Below are 21,900 nucleotides of genomic sequence, written 5' to 3'. Positions count from 1 at the left end.
CACTGTATCAGTGTGTCTATCTTCCCACTCCACCTCCAACATTGACTGTTGCCATTTTTTGTCATTTTTGCCAATTTTCAGGGTGTGAGGTAAACGTCAAAATTGCTTTGATTGCATTTCTCTTATTAGTGATTTGGAGAATTTTTTCATGTGGTTGTAAATGCTTTGCAGTTCTTTTGAGAACTGTTTATTTGTATGCTTTGACTATCTATTGGAGAATCACCATCAGTCTTCTACATATTTATTGATTGTTCATGTATCTTGGATACCAAGCCCTTATCAGAGAAATCTGATACAAATATTTTCCTCCCACTCAGTCATTTCCCTTTTTATCCTAGATGCATTAATGTTGTCTGTGCAAAACCTTTTCAGTTTCAAATACTCAAAATTATTTATCTTCTGTAATTGTGTCTAGATCTTGTTTGGTTAAGAATACATCTCTTACCTATATCAGATTGCATGCTGTTTTGGGGAAGGGGGGAGAAGGGAGGAAAGGGAGGGGGAGAAAATTTGGAAGTCAAAACCTTGTGGAACTGAATGTTGTAAACTAAAAATAAATCAATGAAATTTAAAAAAAAATAATACATCTCTTGCTCAAAATTTAGAAAAAATAATGCTAAAAAAATCACATGTGTAATGGGTATCATACTGCTTGTCTTCTCAATGGGTGGGGGAGGGGCATAGGGAGGGAGAGAATTTGGAATTCAAAAATTTTTTAAATGCTTAAAAAAAAAGAATACATCTCTTACCCATAGATGTGAGAGGTACACAACCTATTTCTCTTCTAATTGTTTTGTGGTATGATCTTTTATATTAAGATCACATATCCATTTAGATTTTAGAATGTATTGTGGAGTTTGGTGTGAGGTGTTGCTTGGCATAGCATTTGAGAAACCAAGTTCAAGCCACGCTGGCGAGTGAGCCATCACAGCAGGACTTCCCGTACAGTCCCGACTTCAGGACCCTCTTTCTGATTCTGGTTCTTCCACTCTTTAGAGAAGCCCTCTCTGCCACACCCTCCCCACGTCTACTTCCTCCTTTACTCGGTACTTGTATGTATCTCTTTGTTAGCATCCGGTGGTTGGGGTGTTAACCCAGCATCTCCAGTGACTGCCTTATCTGGTTCGGAGTTTACAATGCATCCCTCTTGTGACTATCACATACTCATGTTACAGTGAAAAGAGCATTGAATCTGCAGTAGCAAAACCTTCCGTCTGACCGTAGCTCTGGGGCTTTCTAGCTGTGTGGTCTTTGAGCAAGGGTACTAACCGAGCTAGTCCTCGCTTTTCTCCTCTGCATAGTGAGGGGGTTGGACTAGATGACCTCTATGGCCCCTCCCGGCTCTAGGTCTATGACTCCAGTCTCCTGCCTTCCTTTGTGAACTATCTCGGCCCCCTTTCTCTGCAGCCCCGTGGATTCGGAAACATTTTAGGCTTAAATGCATCCTCTGATGCCCCTCTCATCTCAATGCCCTCAGTCCCATCCTGCCTTTGGAACGCATGTACTTACCCTGCCCCCACCTTGCTATTTCTGCTCTCCGAAGAGACTACGTGCTCATGTTCGCCATTGGGTATATATATTCAGGGGGCCATCACGAATGTTCTTAGATTCGTGGCTAGACTATCTTCTCCAATTGATTGTAAGCTCCCTGAAAGTAGGTGTAGTGGAAAGAGATGTAGGTTTGGAAACAGAAGGTTGGGGCTCAAGTTCTAAGTGTCCCCCCTACCCCTTACTACCTTGGGTCTACTAATCTTTGAACCACAGTTAATCAATCGACAAAAACTGAGTAAGCACGCACTGTGGGTCAGACACTGTGCTAGGCACATGTAAGTACCAGGAAACTCCCCCCATTTGCAAGGAACTTACATTCTGATGGGAGGAGCCAATGAGGATACATACAAATATCTACAGCATGAAGTGAATATAGACAAATATATGCCAAGTAACTAATTACGAGGTAGTTTGGAAAGCAGGACACCAGCAGGTGAGAGGAATCAGCAAAAGCCTTAGATTCTTCATCAGTAAAATGGTAGTTGGGATTGTCATGATCGGGGTCTGAATAATGCTCGTCCTGCCCCTACCTTGTAAGTTGTTACGAAGAAAGCCCTTTGCAGATCTCACAGTGCCGCAGAAATGGGAATTATGATTACTGGTAATAACAAACGTAAAGGGCCGTGTGCATGTGAGTTAGTCTCTTCCTGCTCAGTCCAGGGCTCCACAAACAGAAGGCATTTATTAAGTGCTTATACATTAATAGTATATATTAATGTAATTACATATCAATATAATACAGTATAAACACATTGATATATAAATATATAATGTAAAATAATACATATATAATATCTTTATTGAGGGCATATACAATGTGCCTAGGAGAACTAGGGGCGCAAAGAATAATAAAAGCATGATCTATGCCTTAAGGAACTCACACTCCAATGGGAAAAACAAAATGTAAAAAATTGAAGATACAGGATATCCGCCTTCTGCAGAAGGTGGGATCTGAGCTGGATCTTGAAGGAAGCCAGAAGGTGCAAAGAGGCGAGCAGGGAGAACATTCCCAGCATGGGGGTGGGGGTTTAGGGAGACAACTGCCAATGAAAATGCCCAGAGTCAGGAGATAGAGCATCAGGTGTGAAGAACAGCAAAAAGACAAGGACACTGGATCATAGATTATGTGTGTGTAGGCGGGAGTCAAGAGTAAGAAAACTGTAAAGGTAGAAAGAAGTCAGGATATAAAGGATTTCAAAAGCCAAACAGAGGATTTTATATTTGTTCCTTGAGGCAACAGGGAGCCCCTGGAGTTTATAGAGTAGAGGAGTGACACCACTAGACATGCTGTTTAGGAGGATAATTTGGGCAGCTGAGTGGAGGATGGACTGGAGTTTGGAGAGACGTGAAGCAGGGAGACCCACCTGAGGCCAACACACAGTAGGATGCTCTTTTTCTAACTGGTTGTGGAAGAAGGGTTTCTGGAGCAGTCCCTCCAGAATGAGTTTCTCCACATCTGTTAGCTTCCTACTATGCTGCGAGCAGTGGAGAGTAAAATGAACTTAGACTAAAGAAGACCTGGGTTCAGATCCTACCTCAGACACTAGATTATGTGACCCTTGGGAAAGTCACTTCATTTCTCTGTGCCTCAGTTTCCTCATCAGTAAAGTGAGGGAGTAAGATTGAGTGGCTTCTAAGTCCCCTTCTAGCTTGAAGTCTAAGATCCTGATCCTGATTCCTTCCTCCGAGGAGCAGATCTGAGGGCTAATCAACGGTTCCTGTGCGTTTCTGTCATCACTTCATATTCTTTCCTAGAACCATGGACAGAGACTTGATAAAGCCCAACCCCTGGGACCCTGATGCTGTTGGAGAGGGTCCTCACTGGAAAGGGCATCATGGCTTCCGCTGCAGGCCTAGAACTACCTTTTCTGTAGAACACCTGGATTTTCTTTGATGGAAGGTAAGTGGAGTCCCCGACAGGATTTCTGCCTTTGCCATGTAACCAGGGCATCATAATGACTGGATCTAGAACGGACCTTGAAGAGCGTCTAGCTCAATTCCCACATTTTGCAGATGAGGAAACTGAGGCACAGAGCTATGAAGTAATTTGCCCAAAGTCACACAGGGAATAAATAGCAGAGCCAAGATTTGGACCCAGGTCTTCAGATTCCCAATCGAGGGTTTTCCCACCATACTACATTGCTTGTTTGTAGACAGGGTTGGAGTTAGGCTCCCCGATTAAATCTGCCTTGGCTGGAATGGAAAGCACGGAGGAGGTGGCCCCCTAGGACTGCCTACCCAGTCATTTGAATCTCTGGAGTCTCAGCAGAAACACTGAGGCTGTCTCTTATCTCATGGGAGTTAAAGCCCTTTGGATTGTATAAGACCCCTAGCATATACTGGAGAGTTAGCTGTCACAAAGTTCTCTCTTTGTATTTGGGAGCTACTCTCATGGGACAATCTCATGTATTTGGGACAGTCTTCCCACACGTAGGCCAAGCTTACCTCTAAGACACATGGACACTGGGTAGTGTCCAGGCATTTGGGTGTTACTCCTTGAACCCTAAGAGTGCAGGTTCCCTCACCCTAACTATTGTCCTATGAGAGGTAGACGAGGTCTGTCCCTACAGATTCCTTCACCTAACCTGTCTCTTTTCTCTGCCTTTCCTTCTCTCTCTCTTTCTCTGTCTCTGTCTCTCTGTCTCTGTCTCTCTCTCTGTCTCTGTCTCTCTTTCTCTTTCTCTCTGTCTCTGTCTCTCTCTCTGTCCCTCTGTCTCTCTCTGTCCCTCTGTCTCTGTCTCTCTGTCTCTGTCTCTCTGTCTGTCTCTGTCTCTCTCCCTTCCCCCCCATCCCCCACCTCTAGGACAGGTACCTGGATGCATTGGCACCATAAGCAGCTGGTTCAAGTCATCTTGCATCTTCTGGAGGAGATTCTGGGCTCCATGAGAAAGCAGGAAGTACTGAGAGAGGAGGAGTTCAGCCTTGTTCAGGGGGCCAGTTCCCCCACCCAGAAGGTGAAGGTGCTCATCGATCTGCTGGCTGGGAAGGGCAGCCAGGGCTCCCAGGCTGGCCAGGACTTCACGGAGAATTCTACTGCCCAGCTCAACCTCCACAATACTGCCTATGGTAGGCAGTACCTGAAGGAGGATGGGGAGGAGATATAGCACTCATTTTCTCCACTTCTCCTTGCTCCCTTCTTCCCTCCTCTTTCACTCATCTCCCTTCCTTATCCCTCCCTTGTCTCTCTTCGCCTCCATGATCCATTGGGTAAACTCCTCCCCAGCTCTGATCTTTTTACTTCTCCCTCTCCCTACTCACAGGGAAGGAATTGGGGTTATCCTATAGGTTTTTCTGGTTTCATATCTATCCAGAATGAAAGGAATTCATTGAGAACTCCTCTTTCTGACCAAGTCCCAAACTCATCCCCTATCTTTTTTTTCTGTCTTTTTTCTTTTGGAGGGGGGAAGCCAGGGCAATTAGGGTTAAGTGACTTGCCCAAAGTCACACAGCTACTAAGTGTGTCAAGTGTCTGAGGTCACATTTGAACTCAGGTCCTCCTGACTCCAGGGCCGATGCTCTACTCACTGCGCCACCTAGCTGCCCCTCTCATCCCCTGTCCTATCTCTGCAGATTCTGGGATGCAGAAGCACTTGGAGGCTCTGCTGAGCAAATATGGAGTCGGTGTGGACATAGGCCTCCTGTCAGAGAAAGCTGCCTCAGAAAGATTGACCAACTTACTGTTAGTGGAGGGCTTGACAGATCTCCAACTGAAAGAGCATGACTTCACCCAGATTGAGGCCACTCGGGGCCAGAGGCATGTGTCCAAAACAATCCCCTTGGAGCGACTCTTCTTACCTCTCTCCAAAGTTTCTATTTCTCCCCGGATCTCTGTGACCGTTGGGGTAGCCGGCATTGGCAAGACTACGCTGGTGACCACATACGTCTCCATGTGGGCCCGAGGGGAGATCGGGAAGGACATCTCTTTGGTGCTGCCTTTGAATTTCCGGGAGCTCAACACTTATGAGAAGCTGTCTGCAGAGAGACTTATCCGCTCAGCCTTTCCCCACATGGGTGAGACAGGGCCAACACACTCAGGTTCTGGACAGGTCCTGGTCATTCTAGATGGGCTGGATGAATTCAAAGTACCTTTGGATTTTTCCAACGCGGTGGCTTGCACCGACCCCAAGAAAGAGATCCCAGTGGACAACCTTGTCACTAACATCATCCGTGGGAACCTCTTTCCAGAAGTCGCAGTCTGGGTGACGTCCCGCCCAACAGCTGCCGGCCAGATTCCAGGGGGGTTGGTGGACCGGATGACTGAGATCCGGGGATTCAATGAACTGGAGATCCAGAGCTATTTGAACCAGATGTTTCCTGATAGTCATGAACTCCCCGGCCAAATCCTAAGTCACATCCAAGCCAACAAGGCCCTGTATCTCATGTGCACCATCCCTTCCTTCTGCTGGCTATGTGGGACAGTGCTGGGTTACCTGGTCAGGAGTGGATTGGGGTGCCAAGCCTCGGAGTTGGTACCTCCAAGGACCCTCTCTGAGATCTATGCATGGTACTTCAAGATGGCCCTGTGTGGGGAGGGACAGGACAGGCCGAGGGAAAGCCCAAGGATCGAGCAGGCCGTACACAGTGGCAGGAAGATGATGGGGACCTTGGGCCGACTGGCCTTCCATGGCCTCCTCAGAAAGAAGTATGTGTTTTATGAACAGGACATGAAAGCTTTCGGTGTTGACCTCCCCCTTTTACAGAGCAGCCTGTGCGGCCACTTCCTCATACGGGAAGACACTGCCACGTCTTCTGCCTACTGCTTCATCCACCTGGCCTTGCAAGAATTTGCCGCTGCTGCTTATTACTATAGTGCAGCCAAGAGGGCAATCTTTGACCTCTTCACCGAGGGCGGCATGTCCTGGCCCAAGCTCGGCTTTCTCACCCACTTCAGGAATGCTGCGCAGCGGGCGTTCCAGGAGGACAATGGGCAGTTGGATGTGTTTTTACGCTTCCTCTCAGGTCTCCTCTCCCCACAGGTCAATTCCTTGCTGGCCGGCTGGTTCCTGGGGCGGGATGAGCACAGCAGCTATCGGGACCAGGCTGTGTCCCACCTGCAGGGCTACCTCAGGGCTGATGCATCTATCTCCTCCCGCACTGTGAATGTCCTACGGTGCCTGCATGAACTGCAGCACACAGAGCTGGCCAGGGCTGTGGAGGAGGCCCTAGAGAGTGAGAGCCTGGCTGGGCTGCTGGATCCCATGCACCGCTCGGCTCTGGCCTACCTCTTGCAGGTCTCTGAGGTCTGTGCCCAGGAGACCAACCTTAGCAGGTGCCTCAACTATGCCATCCTCAAGAGCCTGCTGCCCCAGCTCCTCTACTGCAGGAAACTCAGGTGCCCATAGTGGGATGTAGTGGGCATTTTTCCTGTGGACTTCTCTGGGCATGGGGTGGTGGGGCAAGGTCAGAGATGCAGAGGAAAAATGAGGAGCCTGAATGCTTTTATCCTTTCCCACACCAAAAGGAGAACAGCCCTGCCCATTCTCTGTCTTCCTCACCCTGCCCATTTCTTGCCCACCCTCTCCTCACAGAATCCAGAGAGGCAGTAGCAGCCACTGGACATGATGCCAGGCCATGAGAATGCCCCTCCTTGGAGGTTCTAGCACTCTCAATCAATCAACCAACAGGCATTTATTAAGATCTAACATGTGCCAGACAGGCATTGTGCTAAACCCCTGCCCTCGAGAAGCTTACTTTCTCATATGTTTATAGGTGGTAAATGCAGGATACTTGTGAAAGAAGTATAAGGTGAATTGGGCAGGGAGGAGCAGCTGGGGGAGTCAGGAAAGGCCTCTTGAAGGAGAGCTCTGGGCTCTAGGAGGCAGAGATGAGGAAGGAAAGCAGTCCAGGCATGGGAGACCTGACGTGGGCCCAGAAGCAGGAGACAGAATATCTTATAGAGGAAATATTAAGTTTGGCTAGAATGGGACATTCCTGAAGGGGAGTAAGGTGTAATGAGCCTGGAAGTCGGTGGTGCCAGATTGTTGGTGGCCTTAGACACCAAACAAGCATTTGATCCTAGAGATAATAGGGAGCCACTGAAGCTTTTTGAGCAGGGTAGCAACCCATTAGACCTGTGCTTTAGGAATATCAGTTCATCAGATCTATTGATTTCAGATCCAGAGTCCTTTGTTTGGGGTGGGCCAGGGGAGGGGAACAGTTTCAGAGTCCTTTCAGAGGTTCTAGGACCCTCCAGAAAAGTCTTCAGAATGTCCCAGAGTCTGAACCTGTTAGAAGAGCCCCAGAAGTGCTCACACCCCTCACATGGTTCTTATTCTGTGACAATTTCAGAAAACTAACCTGGTCCTCCAGATTCTGGGCCGCCCCTTCCAATAACTACATCAGGAACTCCTAAAGTTCTCCTAAGATTTGGGCGTGCATGGCGGTACTTATTCTGTGGTCCATGCCCATTGATCTCCTACAAGCGATGAGAGTATTTGTCATACCACTCACAGTTTCTGGCAAGAAGCTAGACATGGATGTAACAGACGTGGTTTTGGGGATCACTGGACTTCCCCAAATTGTGAGAACACCCGGCTTTGGGTATCACTGGACTTCCTAGGCAGGGCCAAAGTCCTGAGGAAGAATCCTGTGATAATCCTTAAGGAAGGCTGTACAGACCATAGGACTCCCAGAGGAAGGCCAAGTGGCAGCCCCACCCCCCTTAATCTGTGGGGATCACAGGGCTTCTAGGGGGTCAGACCGTAAGGAGAACCCAAGTGATGCCATCACAAGTCACAAGGCTCCCGAGACAGGGGCGGAAGATACAAGTGATGTTCCCTTAAGAAGGCTGTGCAGACCACAGGGTTCCCCAAGGGAATCAGGAGTGGTAGCCCTCTTAACGCAGCAGTGGAGATCACAGGACACCCCAAGGCAAGATCCAGGAGTAAGACCAGTATGAGTTTCCACTGCCCATTGCTTCCCTTCACTTGACCTTAAGAAGATCCATGTGATTTGCCCATTCTCACCCAAAGAACTCAGGACCAGAGTAGGCAGAGGAAGGCTTTTATTACACTCCTCAAGAGAGCAGGTGTAGTGCTCACAGGAACACTCTCGCTGATATAGCTGCAGGAGCAGGGGTAACCATTCCCTCCACTCCTGCTAGAGTCACGGTTAGTTTACAATCTTTATTTTTTACATAGTTTTCCTAGGTTATACAGTTTATAGAGATAGGATAATAAGGATACAGAAGCAAAAGTGAAGTTAATTGGATTTTCCTTGTCTTAGTTTAGAATTAAACTACATTCTTTTACTTCCCCTACTTTCCCTCTTTAACATATGCAAATTATGCAAATCAGTAGGCCTGGATTCTTGACCAAGACCAGACCCTAGATAAGCTTGAACAGGTTCAAGTGGGTTTGGCCTCTCTAATTCCCCAGACTGCCTTCTCAAAAAGTATGCACATGCGTACAAGCCTCTGACCTCTCACCTGACCGATCTTGAGGCCTGGTTTCTGCTAAAGCTGGGGTGGGGGAGGGCGGGGAAGCACACCTTTAGTTCTGTGGAAACAAAACTCCTCCGCCCATTTCTTACATGGAGTTAAGTGGGAGCAGTTGCCAAGTGATCCAAGGGCTGGTATCTGAGAGAGGTAAGTGCTCTCTAGGGTAGCCAGTTACCAGAGGACCCAGGCAACATGCCCTAAGAATGGCCAGTCAGTCGGCCTTGCCATGTACTCTTGGGAGAGAGCTGGACATTTTTGTTGGCTCTGCAGAGAGGTCACTGAGGCTCTTTGGGGTGGGGAAGGTGAGAAAGGGTCCTGGCCCGGGAGTCAGAAATCCAGGGTTAAGATCTGGACCTTGGCCTTGATCCACTATAAACCAGCTGTCTGATCTCCTGTGTCTCTGGCCCATCCCTTAACTCTACCTTCCACTCTCTCTAAGTCACTCCAGAAACCCTGGCCATCCAAGGTGTGCTGCTCCCAGTTTCTCAAGGTGACCCTGGTCATTGAGACGGGAGAAGAGAACACTTCTTGTCTCTCCTGCTGTTAAAAATCTGCTCTCTGCTTTGCCCGACCAGGCTGGAGAACAACCAGTTACAAGACAGTGTGATGGAGTTGTTGGGCAGCGTACTGAGCAACAAGGATTGTCATATTCAGAAGATCAGGTAACAACAGCAGCTGCGGCCAGGCCCTGGTACCCCGCCCCAGGACAGGACAGGCCTGGGTACCCCCCAAGGACAGGGAGACCGCCCTCCCCCTTCCCACCCCCTCTCCCAATTCAGCGAGAACCAGCCTCCTTCCCACCCTCTCCAATGATGGGATGCTTCTGAATAGGCCCCAAAGATCAATTGGATCGGGGTGGGTGATCATTCCTTTATTCCTTTGTTCATGTTAAGCACTTGATTTGCAAAGTCCTGGGCTGGGTACGAAGGTCCTCACCTCATGGAGGTTATAATCTAGCCGGAGGGGGAGGGTGATGTAACAAATATGAGTGTACATAATGAATATATGCTCACTAGGGAAGAAAGGAAGGAAGGAGAGAGGGAGGGAAGGAGGGAGGGAGGGAGGAAGGAGGGAAGAAAGGAAGGAAGGCAGGAAGGGGGGGAGGAAGGAGGGAGGGACGGAAGGAGGGAGGGAGGGAGTGAAGGATGGTGTGAGGGAGGGAGGAAGGAGGAAAGGAAGGAGGAAGGAAGGAGGAAAGGAGGGAGGGAGAAAGGAGGAAAGGAGGGAGGGAGGGAGGAGGGAAGGAAGGAAGGAAGGAAAGAAGGAAGGAAGGCAGGAAGGGGGGGGAGGAAGGAGGGAAGGAAGGAGAGAGGGAGGGAATGAGGGAGGGAGGGAGGAGGGAGGGAAGGAAGGAGGAAGGAAGAGAGGGAAGAAGAATGTGAGGAAGGCAGGAAATAGGCATTTATTAAGCACCTCCTGTGTGCCAGACACTGTGCTAGGTGTTATTATCTCATTTAATCCACACAACACTGGGAGGTAGGTATTATCATTGTTTCAATTTTACAGCTGAGGAAACCGAGGCAGACAAAAGTTAAGTGACTTGCCCAGGGTCAAACAGCTAGTAAGCGTCTGAGGTCAGACATGAACTCAGGCCTTCCTGACTCTGGGCCCAGCTCTCCACCCCCTGCCTCACCAGCTGCCTCTAAAATCAGGATTCAGAACTCACTCAGGTTCAGAGCAGACCCCCATGAGAACATGATGCTGAAGGGATGCAGCATGGCCTGGTAGATGGAGGGTTGGCCAGGGAGCCAAGAAGACCCAAGTTCAGCTCTCGGACTCCTGCCTGTACCAGCTGTGTGGCCATGGGCACTTATCACTTAACACCCCAGTGCCCCTGGGCCACCCTCCCAGTCTGCATGTTACAGAGGAGAAGCTGCTCTGTCCCGGTGAAGAGCAATTCTGTACTAGGCATTCGCCACGTGTGGGATGAGAGACCCTCACCAATTAAAAGTTAATAAGGAACCATCTCAGCCATTCTCGAGAATTGGGCATCCTCCACTAGAACAAATCCAGCAAGGGAGGCGCTTTACAAGGGGCAAAGCACCCATAATTATACCTAACACAAGAGAATTCCTGTCCACCTCTGACCCTTCTCACCATTGGCTGGGAGGTGGGCTTACAATCTGAGCACGAAAGCCAGACAAAGAACTGGGAAACTGAGGCACAGAAACTCCAATTCCCATTCCCTTAGTTAATGATTACAACTGAGGTGACATCTATAAATCTAAAGAAGGAGAATAGGATAAGGGGAGGGGGAGACCCTCTCCATTCTTTACAGTAGAGAAAACAGGTCGTTATGACTCTGTTCTTACTGAGCAAATCTTTAAACCAGAACCAGAAGAAAGAACAAAAAGCTTCAGGGTAAACTTTCCCAGCGGCTGAGCCATCAGACTCTCACGGCCTCAGACTTTTTCCACTTCCCTATTTCTTGATTTTTAAACATTTCTTAGTGTAGATATAGATATGTATATATATTTATATCTTCCCTGTGAAGTCTTCACATTTTGTTTACCTCACACAATCCTTCCTCTTCTTGACCCCATTTTGAAGTCTTCACACACCATTGCTGATATGTATTATCCACCCACCTACCTTCTTCATTCATCACGCCTTTATACCACATTTTCTTTCCATCGTGCTGGTATCCCCACTACCCTTTTAATAAATATGGGAAGGACTGATCAACATATTGACAAATCAAAGGGGGCAGTCCCAAAAGAAAACTATAATATTATTATCCCTTTACATTTCAAAAGTCTCTTCCATACAGCTGTCTGGCAAGGAGCATCAACAAAGTCTTCTTGGTTGTTTCAGCCACTTCCACAGCTTCTTCTTCTTGGAGGAACCAGCTTTCTGTCCATTCTCCTACAAAAGTTACCTTAGCCCAATTTTAAGTTACCGTTTCTAATAATTATACCCTGATCATTTTTACAAATTCAAAATTGAAACCTTGGCCAACTGCCATGTTTAATAAATTCACATCAGAACCCAAATTCCTATACTTTACATTGACTCATTATTAATTTCCCCACCAGGAGGATAATACTCCAGTACATATATAAATATAGTAAATAACCATTTTTTAGTAACGGTACATATAAATCTCAACCTTTTAGTCCTGCCATGTTTCTTTGATGGCATTACAAAATAAGCCACAAACCATTGTTCTTCTAATGTTGTTATTTGCAACGAAACCTTAGACAAGCTTGATATTAACCAAATAACAAAATGATATTCTCACCGGCCCTTGACCTAATAATTGTTTCCGTACCACCACCAAAAATATAAACTAGCCTCACTTATACAGAGCCACACACAGGAACACTAGTCCCAGGCCTACGGTAGCCTGAGATGTTCCATAATCAATTATTTTAACAGATTTGTTGGTGTACTTACAAAACCTTCTGATTATAGAAATCTGCCACCAAGAGAGTAGGGACTTAGAGTAAGGGGACCATATTTTCCCCAGCTTCCTATCAACTCCAGGCAGAGGTTGTGTCAAGCTGCAAGCTACATTGAGCCAGGCCTAGTCTGCCAGGTTTCAGTTAAGGGGATCAAGTCAGGAGGGTCCCACTTCAGCACATGCTGAACAGTTGCCCTCTCAACTTTACCAAGAAATCATACCTCCAGCTCATGCCTGCCCTTCTACAGGGCTGCTGACATCCTGGGTCAGCCTTCCTTGATACTCACACCTGGAGTTACACTCAGAAAAACAGTCAGTTAATAGTCCCATTAGGTCTTTGAATAGCAAGTTCTAATAATTGGTTTAGAATATGATTATGATCTCACATTGCTTAAGGAACATCCTTAAAGCTAGCTCTAAAACGCTTCCATGCATTTCCTCCCGTGTTCATAAAATCTTGCCATTAAGATCATAAGTTATTGCTCTGACACATTTGCATCAGTTTCTCCTCTATTTTTTCTATTCTCTAATTATGCCTGATCTGAAAGAATTGAACCATATAACTTTGTCTTTATGTTTTAGACGATGGAATGAATTCAAATCCACATTTTAACTTTTCCCATCAATACAAAAATATTCTACAACTTATCTCTCTTAAAGAGACTTACTTTGAAATTCTTTTTCCTGAACTGCACATGTCTCTGATTTAGTTCCAGTAATTAATTGCACTATTTGTATTAATACCTAATTGCTCTTCTATCACTTTAAAACATCTAAAACCCTATCTCACATAAATACAATATAACTTGAAGTCCCAGCCTTAGTCTATGGGATAATGATTCAACCTTACATTTGTAAACAATATTATCTCATAAAACTTCTTTTCTCTTTTCCCCAAATTATTCCCATCATTACTTTAGAAACCATATTATTTTTCATTTGGCTATACAAGAGTACCAATTTATCCAATTATTTGACTAAAAACAACAAGATTTCACATATTTGCATTAATCAGATTTTTCCATTTCCCCCCATAAAACCTTCTATGTCTTTGGGTATCACAACTTTGGGTATCACAGCATTTTCTGACAAATACCTTTCCTTTTTTTTTTTTTAATTTAAATTTATTTAACATATTTAGTTTTCAGCATTGATTTTCACAAGAGTTTGAATTACAAATTTTCTCCCCATTTCTACCCTCCCCCCACTCCAAGATGGTGTATATTCTGGTTGCCCTGTTCCCCAGTCACCCCACTTCCCTCCCATCCCCTTTTCCCTTCCTTTCTTGTAGGGCAAGATAAATTTCTACGCCCCATTGCCTGTGTATCTTATTTTTCAGATGCATGCAAAAACTTTTTTTTTTTGTTGCTGTTTTTGAATGTCTGTTTTTAAAACGTTGAGTTCCAAATTCTCTCCCCTCTTCCCTTCCCACCCACCCTCCCTAAGAAGTCGGGCAATTCAGCATAGGCCACACATGTATCATTATGTATAACCCTTCCACAATACTCATGTTGTGAAAGACTAACTACATTTTGCTCCTTCCCAACCCATCCCACTTTACTGAATTTTCTCCCTTGACCCTGTCCCCTCTCCAAAATGTTTGTTTTTGACTACCTCCACCCCCATCTGCCCTCCCCTCCATCATCCCCCCCTTTTATTTTTTTTTATCTTCCTCCCTCTTCTTTCCTGTGGGGTAAGATACCCAATTGGGTATGTATGGTATTCCCTCCTTAGGCCAAATCTGATGAGGGCAAGGTTCACTCATTCCCCCCTCACCTGCCCTCTCCCCTCCTCCCACAGAACTGCTTCCTCTTGCCACCTTTATGGGAGATAATCCACCCCATTCTATCTCTCCCTATCTCCCTCTCTCAGTATGTTGCTCTCTCATCCCTTAATTTCATTTTATTTCTTTTAGATATCTTCCCTTCACCTTCAAGTCACCCTGTGTCTGCTCTCTCTCTTTTATATATATATATATACATATATATATATAAAAATATATATACACATATATATACATACATGCACATACATATACACATAGATATATACATACATACACATTCACTTATATATATATATATACATAAACATATATATATGCATATTCCCATCAGCTACCCTAATACTGAGGTCTCATGAATCATACATGTCATCTTTCCATGATACCTTTCCTTTTTAAAGCTTTACCAGGACCTCACAATCAAATTTTAATTTAAAAAAAAGTCCTAAAAGCCAATTACTAAAAATTAGTCCTACTGACTTTAAAAGCCAGGTTCAGAGGTCAGCTAGTTTCTGGCCCCGTTGTTCTCTCTCTTTCAGTAAAACTTCCAGGTTTTCCCAACTTATTGTACAAATAGGGATCCCAGTAACTGCTGCTACAAAACTTGGAAGTTTATAATTTCTTAAATTAAACTTCTTTAAAAGACATGGTCATATAAAATAACTTAACAGTTTCCTAAACCCTTCATTATTTTAACAGTACAGTTGTCAACTTAACAACACTTAGAGAAGTTGCCTCTCTAACAACACAGATGTTTTCCAAACAATATAACAAATTTTTTAGAAATACAATACCATCAACAGATGTCATGTATTTAAACCTTTTAAAACCATAATTAATTAATTACCAATCTGGCTGGATGTGTTTCCACCTTCATCTTATCATCGTTGACATAAACTTCACACCTGAGAAAATCCACACATGAACCAATTATATTTAACTTAAACGTTTGTTTTTGCCAATCAGTATGCCAAATACTTTTACAATTATGGGATTCCCATATTATTCCTAGGAGTGAATTCCGCCCTCATCCCCTCACTGAACGGTGAGTTAACTCTCTTAGGGCCACACAATTCTAATAGCCCAGCCCTTAAAACAATTATTATCCACAATTTCATATATTTCCTTAATTTTTTGGTTCCCCATTCATGTCCACATTTTCTTGCGAAAATTTTGCAAACAATTTGGAATCACCTGTTATAACCAGATCAGTTTAAAGAGACATACTGGACCAATATTCATATTAAATTTAATAGAACCCACTCACAAATCTAGTCCAAAGGGTGGGCGGACATAATCCCTTCCATCTCTCTATACCTTCACCTGTTGGATTTTTAACTCAGGCTATCAAGCCTTTTACTCTAAGCTTCCTGCTCCAGATTTTTTTTTAATCACAGTTTCTCCTTGCCTTTTCCCATAAACTTAAGTGACAAATAGTAAAATGAACTCTAATTTATCTTAAGCATTAACTTAGGAATGACATATCTTCACTTTTCACATTTAGTTCAGTTCTTTTCTGGTTGGGTCCCATTACACAAAAATTTTTCGTCTTTATGTAGGCAGAAAAAGGGTTAAAATACTTGTCTAGCCTACCTCCCTTTGATCTGAGGGAAAAGTTCCCCCCCTCTTCTTTCTTCCTTTTTTCTCTATAGGAGCTATAACCATTTCTTATCTTGAGGCTTTTTAGTGCAAAAAAAAAAGTTCAAAAAGAACTTTTTCCCATGCACCTTTAAGTCTTCCTCCTGCTCAGATAACTCTGCCTCTTGAGCGGAGGTTCTAATAAACATCGAGTACCCTGTTCTCTCCCTGTTCTCAACATAAATTAATCTCTGCCCCCCCCCCCCCCCCCCGCCACGAGTACACTTTAACTTGTAGGTATTTCTCTTTACAATGGTAAACTTTAACCAAACCACAGCCACATACCCAACCTGTTTCCCCAGGAATGCCAGTGGGATAGGGAGGGGCAAGGGGGAATTTACTGAACACTCTGTCGCTGCAGTTCCTGCTGCTGCTGCTGCTGACAGACTACGCTCACTCATTCACACAGACAGAAACACAGACTGGTAGGTACAGAAATCCAAAAGCTTTTTCCCTAAAAGACTATCTACCGGTATACCTGGAAATCCTCGCTCCGAAATAACAGACTTTAATTTTTCCCCATTTCAATTTAGACGAGGCCCGTTACCACAGCTTCCCAGTCAATGACTCTCAAAACCACAGAAGCTGGTTGTCCAGCTTCTCCCAGTCACCCAGGGGGGTCACTTGGCGGTACCCAATCTAATTAAGACCCTTGGGCCCACAAGCTCTTACCCTCCCACCCTGGGCTATATGCATAAAACTTCACATGACTGATTTTTCTCTCCACTGGCCGGAGTTTCACTTGAGGGATTTTAATTTTAGAATCAGAGCTCTTTGGTTTCTGTTCCACTGAGTCTCTCCTTTGGGACTTTGCCCAGCCAAAGCCAAAATACCTGAACAGTTCCAGAGACAATCAGAGAAATCTCCGACTGTGCTCCAGTCTCGGAGCCAATCAGGAGTCTCGCTTACGAAATGGGCAGATCCCAGGACGAGCCACCAAAAATGTGTGGGATGAAAGACCCTCACCAATTAAAAGTTAATAAGGAGCCATCTCAGGATGGGAACAGAAATAAATTTTATTCAATTCTCCAGAATTGGGCATCCCCGCTAGAACAAATCCAGCAAGGGAGGCGCTTTACAAGGGGCAAAGTACCCATAATTATACCTAACACAAGAGAATTCCTGTCCACCTCTGACCCTTCTCACCATTGGCTGGGAGGTGGGCTTACAATCTGAGCACGAAAGCTAGACAAAGAACCGGGAAATTGAGGCACAGAAACTCCAATTCCCATTCCCTTAGTTAATGATTACAACTGAGGTGACATCTATAAATCTAAAGAAGGAGAATATGAAAAGGGAAGGGGGAGACCCTCTCTATTCTTTACAGTAGAGAAAAACAGGTTCTTGACCCTGTTCTTATTGAGCAAATCTTTAAACCAGAACCAGAAGAAAGAACAAAAAGTTTCAGGGTAAACTTTCCCAGAGGCTGAGCCATCAGACTCTCACAGCCTCAGAATTTTTCCACTTCCCTATTTCTTGATTTTTAAACATTTCTTTATATATATATATACATATATGTTATTTATATATTATTATAATATATATATTTATACATATCTTCCCTGTGAAGTCTTCACATTTTATTTACCTCACACACCCACACTGATAAAATTACAAGTCTGGATGCCCCCCCCAAAAGACTATAAGGAAAGTACGGGGTGCTCTGCAAGGTCAGAGGAGGGAATGTTTTCAGCTGGGGGCATTAAGGAGGGCTCTCTAGAGATGACTTTTCTTCTGGGCCCCAGTAAGTAGGCAGCTGGGTGGTGCAGCGGATAGAAGCACCCGCCTGGAGGCAAGGAGACTGGAGATCAAGTCTGGCCTCAGACATTTACTGGCTATTTGACCCTGAGCTGGTCCCTTAACCTCAGCTTGCTCGTCTGTGAAATGGGGATGGTAACCACGCCTCTCTCCCAGGGTGGTTGTGAGGCTCAATAACTGGCACATAGGAAGTGCTATATATGTTAGCTATCATTATTATTATTATTATTATTATTATTATTAAAATCGAAAAAGTTGGGGAAGGAGGCCAAAGGAAGCGTTTGTTCCTCAATTCGTTCCTGAGTGCACGGGGCGCTGGGGCCATGTGCTCCTTGCCTCATGTGGGGGTAGATAGATGAGCCCAAGTCCCTGTCCTTATGTTCTACCAGAAGCGAGTGAGACACGCCACAGAGTATAAGTTTTGAATGGAGAAGTTTATTAGCCAGCGGTCATTCGGGGAAAATTCCCAAAGCAAATGACCACGTTTAAAGGGAGAGGGTAGTTTATATAGACAACACAGGATTCAGTGCTTAATTATCTCTTGAAGTTTACATATGTTACTTTGCAGACTCAGCAAGCCTGTGTTATTTCACTTTTTATGACCATGATCCGTTAGAGGAACCTCCTGAATAGATTGTAAATACAACATATCAGATAGCTGACAAAGTGTCAATTGGAATTACAACCCAGGATCTCTGTGTCCAGTTTGCCATACATCCCACAACATGACTCATGAGATAAGAGCTAGGAACAGTCACATAATTCAAAAGAATATCTGGGGCTGAGGCTTTCATCCTTCAAGGCCATAGGCAGACTGAGGGATGCTCCAGCTGGCTTTGTTGAGACGAGAGATAGAGTTGTCTCTCAGCCCACTCAGTTAGTTAAAGGAAGATCGTTAGGCTTTCCTGGTAATTAGCTTACATTCCTTGGAAATGTCTTAGGGGCCCAACACACTCGCCAAACAGCAGGACTGGGGTTTGCAGTTAGTGGCTGGGGGCAGGGTTTTTCTAGCAATAGCTGGCTACTCAGGTATCACACTTAGGAAGTTCATTATTTGGGTTTTACACCAAATTTCTTGCCTCCTCCATTGAGGGAGGGGGAGAGGAGAGAATGCGGAACTCAAAATTTGAAAAAAAGAATGTTAAAATGGTTTTCACGTGTAATTGGGGAAAATTAAAAATCTTAAAATTTCCTAAAAAGAACCTAATTATTTAGTAGGATATAAACACCTAACAAATACAAAGCATCAGTGAGTGAGACAGACAGGAGGCTTACCCAAAGTGAGCCCATGGGTGTGGCTGTAGTGGGGGTGGGGGGAGGGGGTGGATACAAACAGAGTGGAGGAGCCCTAAGATGCGGAAATGATGGTTCCTCTTTTCTTCCTTGGGCAGCCTGGCTGAGAATCAGATCCACAACAAAGGGGCCAAGGCTCTGGCCAGATCCCTCCTGGTGAACAGAAGTCTGACTGCCCTGGAGTAAGTCGATCGTTTCTATAAAGCCAGACCTCTGGGCTCAGAGTAGCTGGGGCACAGCGGCTGATGCCCGTGTCTCCTGTCCCGGTGAACCCAGACAAGGGCGCAGAGGTTTAGCGAAGGCCACTCTCCCCTTTGTCCAGGGGCCTCTGGTGGAAATGATCAGTTTTTTCTGCCTGGCACACATTGGGTCCCCAGATATTGGATGGTGAGCTAGGTGATCATGCTTCACCACGGCCTAGTGTGTGTCTGGAATCGCCTCCTTTCTCAGGGATCTGAGGCCTTCAAAGCAAGGAGGAGCTAATGGGGGACTTGAGGCTTCTTTCGCACTCCCCCCTCCTTCCCAGCTGTGGCTCCTCAGCAGTTAGAGCACTAGTTGTCTTCCTCTGGGAACAAGATACCTTCTTCTTCTGTTGTTGTTAAGGCATCTGGTTCCTAGTCTGGAGATAGCTCACACTCCTAGGCCCAGGACCACGTTCTTTACTTACGGCTGTTGCTAGGCATGTTCCCACACCCTGCAAGCCAGGCAGGTCCCTGGACCTCTTTCTCCAAGTGCGAGTCTGGCCCCAGGGGACCCCCTGGGTTTTTTTCACAATAATGTCACTCTTAGGGACCCTCTTCTTCCCTGACCTTCACCTTCTCCCTCCCCCAAACAAGCACCAAGACATGAAAACCCAAACCAACCCTCTGAGAGTCGATGCCAGCCCTAAAAGAACCAAAGCACACCAGACCCTTGCTTGTTTTAATTTCCCTTCAGCAAACAGAGAGGTTAACATTGTTCTTGCTGTCTTGTTCTTCCACCAGTCTTCGAAGCAATTCCATTGGACCTCAAGGGGCTAAGGCCCTGGCAGATTCTTTGAAGATTAACCGGGTCTTGGTGTCTCTGAGGTGGGTGTTAATGGTTCTTTTTGACAAAAGATCTGTGTCATGAGAGGGCGTAGGAAAGCCTGTCCTTTTGGGAGTCACGAAGGGGTCGAGAGGAACTTCACTAAGTTAGCTGTCAGGGTGTTAGCCCAAATCCTGTCGGTGAAAATCTAAAAGTCGTTCTCCGGGCCAGAGTAGTCTATTCATAGAGTCATTTGGGGTCCATTGAATGGGAAACCCTAAGGGTGCCCTGCTCTAGGCTGACTAGGTGACCCCATCTCAAAGCAAAATCAAAGGAATGTGAATCATAGAGAATGTTGATAGAGTGTCCTTAACGCATGGAGGCAGTATGGCATCGTGGATAGAGTGCCACTCTGGGGCCAGAGAGACCTGTGTTCGAGTTCTGCTGTAGACCTGCACTGGCTTTGTGACCTTGGACAAGTCTCAGTGCTCCAGGCAACTCTCTCTAAGATTGTAAATTACAGAAAAGGTGACCACCTGTATTGGTAGAGGGAGCTTCCTCACCTGGAGATCCCCCCACCAATGAGATCTCAAGTGTGGTCCCCATCCTTCATCCTATCCCTACCCCTTACATATATATGCTGTCTCACATCAGCCTCATAACAACCTAGGAATTTTCCAATGAGAAAACTGAGCAACTTCTCCAGGATCATATAGCCTATATGTATATGAGAAAGGATTTGAACCCAACTCTCCTGTCTGGACCGCTAACCACTGCACTATATTGCCAACTCTAAGAGGCTTTGGTTTTTTGCTTCTCTTTCGTGCTGCAGCCTCCAGAATAATGCCATCAAGGATGATGGTGCCAAGTTCCTTGCAGATGCCCTGATGGTGAACCACATGCTCTCCGTGTTGCAGTGAGTGTCCTGGAGCCAGCCTGGAGCCCCTAACATGTTCCGTGCCCCTCTTTGTCTTCTGTAGACCTCTCTGCACATCTCCTGTGAGCAGGAATAGGGGGTGGGGAATGTCGGGTAGTCCCCAGGACCTTTTGACCAGAATAATGAGTTTTTCCCAAGGTTCATTTCCCTGGAACAAAAAACAAAAACAAAATGTTAGAACAGAAAAAACCAAAAAGACACAAAGAATGACAACGGTTCAGCGTCCACTTTTGACCCACCCATTACAGCTCTGTCTGCACTCAAATGAGCTAAATGGAGCTTTTTGAGAAGAAATGCAGGCCTTCAAGGAAACTGGAGGGCTCTCAGTAGAGTCTCTGGCCTAGTAGCCTCCCTGGCTTCTAACAACCTTCGAGGGCTTACTATTGGCAGGGCTGGGAGCTAAGGGCTGGAGAGACAAAGATAGAAACGCCCCAGGCCTCCCCCTCAAGGAGTCAATAAAAGGGACAAAAATATATACACCAATAAATATGACACAATAATAGTGGATATTTATAAAAACCCTTTAACGCTTGTAAGGCGCTTTACATTTATTATCTCATTCCATCCTGACCATACTGTGATCTAAGTGCTACAGGCGTTACCCCTATTTTATAGAGGAGGAAACTGAATCTTAGGTTAAATGACCTGCCAAGGTCACACAGCAAGAAAATGCCAGTTAGGATTAGAATCTAGGCCATTTTGACCTCCAGCACACTCTTACACTATGCTGCCCCCATGAGGCAGAACGTATTAAATATAAAGGAGAGGTCTAGACGAAGTCTATGAGGTAGCCCAACAATGGTGTACACGTCTTTGGTTTTTGGGGGTCCCAAAGCAACTTCAGACTGGGAAGGATTATTATGTGTCCATAGTGACTCTTTAAAAAGGAAACCCCAAATTTTTTATTGATATATTTTGTTTTCACATTAGCAAAATTTTCCCTTGTGTCCTTCCCTCCCTCTCCTCCCAGAATGCAATTCTATAAATTTATTATATTATTATTTTAATATACTTTAACTATTATATGATACATATTTATTATAATCTTCATTAATTTTAATTATAATCTATATAATTTTAATAACATTTTTTAA

The 21,900-nt window shown here is 45.3% G+C and overlaps 1 protein-coding gene across 1 annotated transcript in view; it reads left to right on the top strand.

The window, feature by feature from the left end:
• Positions 1–4,430: 4,430 nt before the first annotated feature.
• NLRC3 (NLR family CARD domain containing 3) overlaps positions 4,431–21,900 on the top strand; it is a 45,868-nt gene continuing 28,398 nt past the window's right edge. The window contains exons 1-6 of the mRNA XM_036739406.1: positions 4,431–4,570; positions 5,075–6,883; positions 9,565–9,651; positions 18,963–19,046; positions 19,848–19,931; positions 20,702–20,785. Of these exons, the coding sequence (XP_036595301.1) occupies positions 4,434–4,570; positions 5,075–6,883; positions 9,565–9,651; positions 18,963–19,046; positions 19,848–19,931; positions 20,702–20,785 (2,285 nt within the window). The 5' untranslated portion in view covers positions 4,431–4,433. The remainder of the gene's footprint in view (positions 4,571–5,074; positions 6,884–9,564; positions 9,652–18,962; positions 19,047–19,847; positions 19,932–20,701; positions 20,786–21,900) is intronic.

Source organism: Trichosurus vulpecula, chromosome 9 (genome assembly GCF_011100635.1).
Source record: "Trichosurus vulpecula isolate mTriVul1 chromosome 9, mTriVul1.pri, whole genome shotgun sequence".
Classification (NCBI taxonomy): domain Eukaryota; kingdom Metazoa; phylum Chordata; class Mammalia; order Diprotodontia; family Phalangeridae; genus Trichosurus; species Trichosurus vulpecula.
This window is presented reverse-complemented; position numbering and strand designations above follow the sequence as displayed.